The 9039-nt window shown below is 42.7% G+C and overlaps 1 protein-coding gene across 1 annotated transcript in view; it reads left to right on the plus strand.

Annotated features, from left to right (window-relative positions):
• Window positions 1-2092: 2092 nt before the first annotated feature.
• PDZK1 (PDZ domain containing 1) overlaps window positions 2093-9039 on the plus strand; it is a 9397-nt gene continuing 2450 nt past the window's right edge. Inside the window, exons 1-7 of the mRNA XM_009072793.1 lie at window positions 2093-2117; window positions 4719-4930; window positions 5238-5484; window positions 6458-6594; window positions 7819-8014; window positions 8269-8465; window positions 8970-9026. Of these exons, the coding sequence (XP_009071041.1) occupies window positions 4721-4930; window positions 5238-5484; window positions 6458-6594; window positions 7819-8014; window positions 8269-8465; window positions 8970-9026 (1044 nt within the window). The 5' untranslated portion in view covers window positions 2093-2117; window positions 4719-4720. The remainder of the gene's footprint in view (window positions 2118-4718; window positions 4931-5237; window positions 5485-6457; window positions 6595-7818; window positions 8015-8268; window positions 8466-8969; window positions 9027-9039) is intronic.

The following is a 9039-nucleotide window of genomic DNA, read 5'->3' on the forward strand; positions in this document are numbered from 1 at the left end:
AAAATAAAATAAAATAAAATAAAATAACAGGAAGGCAAGAATTATGGATTGAGATAATGGTAGCTTGATAGGGAAAGGAAAGCTGTGTGTGCAAGCAAAGGAAAACAGGAATTCATTCTCTACTTCCCATCAGCAGGCAGATCTTTAGCTGCCTTCACAGCCAAACAGTGGTGTGTTATCAACACTGTCAGCTCCAAAAGCAAAGCACAGCACCATGCAGTCTGCCATGAGGAAAGTTAACTTCATCCCAGACAGACCCAGTACATCTCAACCCCTTATTCCATACCATTCTCATCATGTGTGACCTCAGCATGATCTATTGAAGTATCCTGTCCCATTCATGCATTCATTTCTATACCCTACTCAACCTTCTTGTTCTATCTACCTCTCTTTCCTGAAATTCCTTCTTGCCAACACTTACAACTTATACAACATACTTAAACGATCTTTACATCCAATAGTCAGGTTTATACATCCTCCATAACCACTGTACATTGTCTCTTGGCATATATACAGATATTGTCCTCTCATTCCATGCTCCTCTTCCCTCAAATTTTCATTAGAACAATCAATGACTTTGGTCCTATCTGTCAAGGAGACCACTCAGGACAAGGGAAGCAGCACAGTGAATTGTGCCATACCAAGACCACTTGGGGTTAGTCAGTGCTGCACTCATGTGGTTGTTTTTGAGACTCATTCTCTTTTGGTTCAGGCAATTTCTGCTGTGTTACTTCCTATATCATACAAGTCAAATAACAGATTATTTTACCCCAGGGGTAAACCTCCTCGAGGTACACAGTAGATTTGCACTTTCTCCTGCACTACCCAAAAGTGCACCTGAGCAAAGACAATCCCATAAATCCTCTTTCCTTTTCACAAGGTAGAGCAACCCACCCTGCCTTTCTCAGCCACTTACCTATATATACTATAGGGACCTCATTTCCTTCCACAGTGTGTAGGGCTTAGTATGGGCAGAACCAGGGCAGTTAGTGGATCATCTGGCATTAACATGCCAAGTAGCTTCTGGCAAATTAATATTCCACTGCTTACATTCCCCAGTGCCCTATGCTCTCAGCATAGTCCATAACAGCCCATTGTATTGTTCAATCTTTCCAGAGGCTTATGGGTGAGATAAACACAGCACCACATCAATGCCATGTTTCTTAGTCCAAGAGTATATGAGGTTTTTTCAGGAATTAGTTGCATTGGCTCAATTCTTTCTGGGGTAGCATGACACAGAACTTGTCTCTCAAGGCTCAGTATAGCATTAGAAGCAATGGCATGGTTTGCAGGTTATGTGTCCAGTCATCCAATAGATGCTTCCACCGTGGTAAACACATAGCACCTGCCTTGGCAGATTCAGAGCAGTGGTCCAGTGTAGCCAATTTGCCATCCCTCACCATATGGATATCCCAGCCACCTCCCTCTCTCTATTCCAGGGAGACTTTACTCACATGGGTCACTTGAATGCAGTGCATGTTTCATATGCATGATGACCTCAACAGTCAGGACCACCCCTCAATCACAAACCCATTTTTTCATTGTATTGCTCCCAGATATGGTCCTTGTATTTAATTCTTCAAGCTTTTTCATCCTATTTTCTCCCTATGTCCTGTAGTGGAGGGGAATGAAAGTGGCTCAGTAGGCATCTGGCTGCTGGCCATGGTTAACACATCATAGTCCTTATTTTGGCATCCAACATGGGGCATAAAGATTTTAACCAGTAACTTCCTAATCTGCAGTCAAATGCTGCTGGCCCAGATAAATCCAGCACAATGCAAACCTACTCCCTTTAAGACTTTTCTCATAGCTGGAGAAGGTTCTTCTCCAGAAGAAAGGTCAGGCTTGCCTTGGATGACTTCCTTGACTGAAGCTTTGAGTATAATACCAGTAGAACAAAATGCAAAGTGGCTCAGAAATGCATGTGATTAGCACTTCTGCTCACAAGGACAAGACAGCCTATCAAGGTGTTGAACATATTCAGTCAAACTTGGTTAAATAAATAATCTTTTAAATCAACCTTTGCCCAATCAAAGTCCAGTCTTACTTATAGGTAGAGCCACGGGAGGGACAGCAAAAGAGAACTCCTGTGAAGGCTGCTCTACATAGATACACAGGTAAGACATTCCTTTTTTCCTAATCTCTCTTCCCTTAGAAAACTTCTTTTTGCAATCCAAATAATGTTACAGGTAAAGCTTTTGTGGATTGAAAGGAGTAGTATGCAGTGCATTGTAACCTTCCCTCCCTTTCTGAGTTTAGAGGAACATTCTTTCCTACAGAAGTTTACGGTTTCTTCAGCTCTGTGTACCACTGGTTTTGCATGTTTATTTCAGGAATTAGCACAGATTCCTGGTGTTTGTCAAGAAAAACTGTTTTGAATTGTACTTGCAACCAATAGAGTCTGATGTGTTCCAATGTCCAAATAATAGGGCAGTTCATCCCTTTATGGAGTTAGACCTACTGCAATACACAGAGACTAGAAAAAACTCAACGCGTCTGACCAAAGGGTACAAGTGAATCACGATCTGCAGGCTTCCTATCCCTGCCAGCTGAAATTCCTGTATTCTCCAGCTTTGGTGATATCTGTACCAAACCCACACCGTACATCCATGTTCTATATGCTGCCCAACTAACCTCAGCAATGCAGTTTCAGCTTCAATAGCAAACAGTCTGCAGCATGGGTAGCCACAGTAGTGGCTCTGCAGTAGGCTGCAATCACATAAGGATTTGACTCCCACCTATTTCTAAAAACTTGACTTCTGTTGATAAAGAGAGGCAGAAAAAAAAAATCTTTCCAGTAAAATACAAACCAAGTTTGCTAATTACCTGGACTTTCGGACTGGAGGAAGCTGTCTTCATTTGTGTTGTTTTCCTGTCCTCATGGATATTTGGCAGGAGTTCCTAAGGCAACTATCTTTGGTGATGTTCCCTGGTCACACCTGTTGTTTACTTTCAGTACAGGATATTCCTGTATGATATGCTTCACCCAGAGCAGACTTTTATAACATCATAAAACCACAGAATAGGAAAGTGGGAAGGGACTTTTGGAAGTTGCGGGGTCCAACACTCCATAGAAAACAGGGTCAGCTTAGATCAGGTTGCTCAGGGCGCAATCCAGAAATCTCCAAGGATAGAGATTTCATCTCTCTGGGCACTTGTTCTAGTAGCATCTGATGATCCCCAAGAAAAAAAAGCTGTTCTTATGGCTGTCTAGTTGGAATTTTCCTTGCTGCAGCCTGTGTCTATTGCCTCTCATCCTAGCACTTTTAACTTCCAACAGGCTGGCTCTGTGTTCTCTACACAATCCAATTAGGCAGTTGGAAGATAGCAAGATCTGTCTCAGTCTCCTTAAACATTATGTGCTCCAAAACTTAAACCCCTTCAGTGGACTAGCTCCAATATGTCAATTACTTTGGGAGACCAAAACTGGAAACAGTACTCACATGTGGTCTCCCAAGTGCCAAAGAGTGGGGAACAATCCCTTCCATTGACCTGCTGGCTACGTTCTAATACCACCCAGTACACAGATGACCTTCAAAGGTTCACCACTGTCTAATGTCCAACTTGGGCATGTAAGTGCTGTCCAGCAAGGCTGACTTCTGGCCATCCAGCACTCAGCCTGTGCACAGACAGCTGTGCATGGTCTAGATGCAGATTTGTTAGGGGTTTTTTGCCTGTCGCAGAGCCAGTCCACTTATCATGTAAATTTATCAGGTTCATCAGGTATCATAAAAATCAGTACATCCACCCTCCAGTGTGAACCCTGCACTCATTATGAATAACTGTTCAGTTGCAATGCCTTTTCCTGGAACTTCATTTTCTTTAGCTAACATAACTTAGAACAGGAAAGCCTGGTTAGGACAATGAGACCCTTCCTTGATCACACCTGCTCATGCAATTGCAGATGTTGCCTAGAGAAGGTGTAGCCTCCATCCTTAAAGACCTAAAAAAGGCTGAGAGAGCTGGGCCTGTTCAGCCTGGAGAAGGGAAGGCTCAGGGGAAACCTACTAACACATAAAAATACCTAAGGGAGGGTGTAAAGGATATGGAGCCAGGGTATTTTCAGCAGTGTCTGAGACAAGAGGTGATGGGCACAAACTCCAGCATAGGAAGCTCCACTGATTGTAAGGACACTTTTTACTACAGGAGTGACTGAGCACTGGCACAGGCTGCCCAGAGACATAGTGGAGCCTCCCTCCTTGGAACCATTCAAGAGTCATCTGGACTTGGTTGTGGGGAACTGGCTTTAGGTGGCCCTGCTTAAGCTGAGGTCAGACCACATGTTCTTCAGACATCCCTTCCAACCCTGATCATTCTGCAAATCTGTGAAATTCCATTTTGTCATGTAGCTTTCCTATAGTGGTAGTCTGGTATTTTTGTGCTGCTATTCTTTTTCTTCTCTAAGACTTAATTCTCGTATTAAATCCTCTCCTCAATTTTTACTATGTTTTCACAGGCAGACTTTTTTTTTGCTTTTCAGTTCTGCATCCTGCTTAACTTCATTTGAGATAGGGAGACAAGAAAAGCTAGGCAAAAGAGAGGCAAAAGGGTTAGGTTTCTTCTCCCTAGCCTTGTTAACTAACATCAACTTTGTACAGCTGGATATCCTGAGAAACAAAACCCCAAGAATTCTGAAGCAAACTCAGTATGTATTTAGAGGGAATATATAGGTAAGCTTACTGTTTTTACTCACATATCTTTTCCATTTTGTCTGGTAGACATGACTTCTGTTCTGCAGCCCCGAGAATGTAAAGTGACCAAAAAGCCCCAAAAGACCTATGGATTCTACCTGCGCATTGAGAAAGACACAGCAGGGCATATCATCCGGAATGTGCAACAGAACAGTCCAGCTGAAAAGGCTGGGTTGAAGGATGGAGACAGAGTTCTCAGGGTTAATGGTGTGTTTGTAGACAAGGAGGAACATACACAGGTACATCTCTGTTTTGTCTGGGATCCACACCCCCATTACCCAGACCCACTGCCACTATGTGAAGCTTTCTCTTCCAGTTTTTATGGCATCTTCAGCTAGGAAATCCAAGAGCTAAGTCAATCACTCTGAGCATCTTCCTGCATCAATCACTACTCACCACAGGCACAAAATGTCTCTAGAGTGCCTCCACAGTGCATAAACAGGGGGATGAGACAATAAAAACAGTAGACAGTGCAGCCCCTCCTGGGGAGAGCTTTTAGCTCAGTCACTCTAGCACCTGCTTGCTATTTCCCCTTGTCCACTACAGGTCGTGGAGATTGTCAAGAACAGTGGGAATTCTGTTGTACTTCTTGTTCTGGATGATGCATCCTATCAAAAGGCACAAAAGGAGGAAGTGAACTTGGAAGAGCTGGGTCAAAATGTGTCAGCAGGGCAGGAGCAGCAGTCCCAATTGACCATGGCCAAGAGAGGAGCCACTGCAGTTCCACAACCACGGCTCTGCTACCTAGTGAAGGAGGAGAAAGGCTATGGCTTCTCTCTGAAAACCACAGAAGGTGAGAGCCTGGGGAGAGGAGATGGGCTATACATATATATATATTTGGCAGCTGGAACAGAGGCAACCACAATTAACACATGTGGGCTAATGGGGACACACAAACTTACTGCTAGCAGAAAGAAAAGTGAGAAGCAACAAGATGAGTTCAGATCCATCTTTAGCACATTTCTGTACAGCATACGCAGTGCAAGGTTTTCTGAGGACCATGTTCCTTATGAGGTGGAGAAAAGACGAAAAAAAGAGATAAAAATAATAAGTCATTTTCCGCTTGTTAAGTGCACTTAACAAAATCGTTTGCAGCCTCTGCTCAAATACCAGACATACACTCAACATGCTACATTAAGTCCTCTTCCATTCCTCTAAATCACCTCAAGAATCAGCACACAAAGTTCTAGACCACTGTAAGAAACACTTCTCCTGATTTCTAGGTTATCTCATTTAGAAAGAAAAGGATTTTGAACCTCTTCCATATGTGCCTTTCTTCCAAGGCCAGTCAACAGAATAGGGAAGTCTCCTGGAAAGTACCACCTCTAAAGAGGGTATTTTGGAATTCAATATAGCTGAAAAGCCAAACATAGAAGCCTTCCAAACACAGGAAACTGTGAAATGTATAAAACAACACTAAAAGCAGCTCCTCTCTTCAAAATGATTGGTGTGGGGAAGAGAGGAGGACAGGAATTAAATCCCTTTCAGCTATCTTAATCAGCCCCTTTACACTCTTGGTAGGGAAATAAACAACTGTTTGAGCTGCAAATAGTGAACAAATGTCTTCCTCCATGACAGAAGTGATTTTTCCATGACAGAGTAAGAGACAAAGGTGTGCCCATGTGGAAGGTTTGTGGTGTTGCTGTGATCTGAGTGTAAGCAGAGACCAAAAGTCTCTGAGGACATCAGTGCTGTGTTTCCTTAACCATTGCATTCAGGCATATTGCAGTGACTTACCCTGCATAATGAGTTTTCATTTATTTTAGGGCAGAAGGGGCTGTTCATAGTAGAGCTTTCATCACAAGGAGCAGCTGCAAAGGCTGGTGTCCAAAATAACGATCGCCTGATTGAAATCAATGGGAAAAACGTGGAAAATGATACACATGAGGAAGTGGTGGAAAAGGTATTGATTCATCTTCTGTTCTGGCCTACTTTCACAGCAACCTATCAGGGTTACTGAGGAGGTAGGGCTGACCCATTTGAATGCTTCACAGCAAATCTTGGGAGCTGCTGTTTGTGTATCATCAACACAGTAGTGTAGCCCTCTGCTTTGGCTCTGTTATCAAACAGCCTCTTGAACTGCCCCTGAAGGAACATTGCCACCAAGACAGGCCAAAGAATTTTAAACAACAGAAGTATACTTCTGCCAAGAACCCTGTTAAACCATGTTCTGTTCCTAGAAGTCCTGGAAATGCTTCTAATGGTAAGCGGGCAAGTCATTAAATGTGGTTTTCAGGGCAGGAAAAGGAGGAACTCTCTGATGATACAGCCAGCATGAAACAGGGAAAATTCATTATTTTAGACAGTAGTTCCTTTCTCCTGTTTAGAAGTCCAAAACTAATGAAAATTACTGTGCAAGTAATTTCACTAACCGACCTCAGCTGCAAAGAACATTGCTAGTGAGGCTTCCAGCTTTCTGCCATTGGCACTGCTAAACACAGCTGGAGCTGAAGAGACTTCAGAGGGCCATGAGACAGGCAGTGCATACTAGAGCATTCCAGCATCATTCAGTGCACACTACCAGCTACGGAACTGTGCAACACCTGTTTTACTGAGCTACTGTAACATCAGCAGCAGAGTGATGTTGGTTAAGATGAGTAAAAAAGGCACCCCTTGGAGCAGAAAGGTTTAAGAGAAGGATGGGCTTGGATAGGCTGAACAGACAAAAAAAAATCCAAAAAAACCCACCCCAAACTACAGAATCAGTAACACAGGGAGACAGAAGAGGACCAAGAGTGACAGAAACTTGACTCTCGTCACAGTAATCTAAAATAGTGGTATAGATGGCATGAGATGTCTATATTGTAGAGTTCCACATCTAAATAAGCCAAGTACTGTCTACTGAGGCTCATTGGATTCTACAGCACTGTATGCTATCCTCACAGCTCTCTACAGCTAATTCCATATAGGTCAGGAATACAGTATGAAATACAGAAAATTTCCTCTTATATTACATGTCCGTGATTTTGTCATGCTCCAAATTTCTGACAGGAGGCAGGGGAAAATCAACTCAGAGTTGCATGGCCCACACATGTATCTATGTATCAGTGCACCAGTCACTAAAGTATCTACAATTCCCATATGCTGCTGAAGGGATGACATCTGAGACTGTCATGTACTGTCACAGGTAAAGAAGTCTGAAAATCATGTTATGTTTCTACTTTCAAATGAAGAAACAGACCACTATTTCACAAGCCAGAAGATGATATTGAGCAAAGAGAGTGCCAGCCTAAGATTGCTTCCCCTCAAACCACGACTTATTGAGATCCAGAAAGGAAAAAGCGGTTACGGATTTTATCTACGGATGGAACAGAATACTGGTGGTAAGAACCAAGTTAACACACAGACCATGGCATTCACTACACAGCTTCCTCCTGTACCATGTTTGCAGACTTCATTCCCTCTTTACTGGTCACCAAGGAGAAGTCCTCCTTAGATATGTTGCAGAGGTCTACATCAGGGAACTGGTCTTAACCTAAAGTGCAATTCTGATAATTTGCCTTTGCCATGCGTTTTAATGTCTTTAAATTTACCAAGCTACACCTTCATATCAACCTTTTTTTCCTTCTGATCTTAGCTCACATAATCAAGGATGTTGATTCCGGGAGCCCAGCAGCCATGGCAGGTCTCAAAGATGACGACATCTTAGTAGCTGTCAATGGCGAGCAAGTGGATGGTCTGGATCATGAAAGCATAGTGGGGAAAATTAAGCAGTCCGAGACAAAAACCACACTGTTGGTAGTGGATAAGGAAACTGATGCCATGTATAAACTGGTAAGAAAATGCAAACTACTGCTGAGACTCGATAACTTATCATCACAGAGAGATATACGCAGCAATGGAACAGCCAATCTGCTCTGAAAGGCACTACTTCAGCTTACAGGAAATGTCTAAGATACACCCATATTTCAACAACTCTCCTTGCATTTGTACAAGTCACTAAACCCACATTTTTGGCCTCTTCCCAACTTTTAGAGACACTATTGGAACAATTCTTAATTCAAACACAGCAGAAGAACAGTTAAAGTGTAAGACAGCCAATTCAGAGCTCCATGGCCGTGTTACCATTTATAAACAAAATGAGTAGCAAAACTCCCTCCTCCCATAGATCAACACTGTAGTCTTCCACTCAGCCAGAAATTAATAGCGAAGAGTTCTTTGCAGCTCAAGTCTGAGTCATTAACAAAGTTTTAAACAAAACATGTTGAGCATGAGGGCATGAAACAGATTTCACAACAGAAGTTTTTATGTTAATGTTTTGCTTGTCAATCTCTTCAGGCTCAAATTTCCCCCTTCTCATACTACTACAAAGCACAAGATTCAACTCCAGCTAAAGTGGAGGAAAGAG

The sequence above is a fragment of the Acanthisitta chloris genome, unplaced genomic scaffold (genome assembly GCF_000695815.1).
Source record: "Acanthisitta chloris isolate BGI_N310 unplaced genomic scaffold, ASM69581v1 scaffold32824, whole genome shotgun sequence".
Taxonomy (NCBI): domain Eukaryota; kingdom Metazoa; phylum Chordata; class Aves; order Passeriformes; family Acanthisittidae; genus Acanthisitta; species Acanthisitta chloris.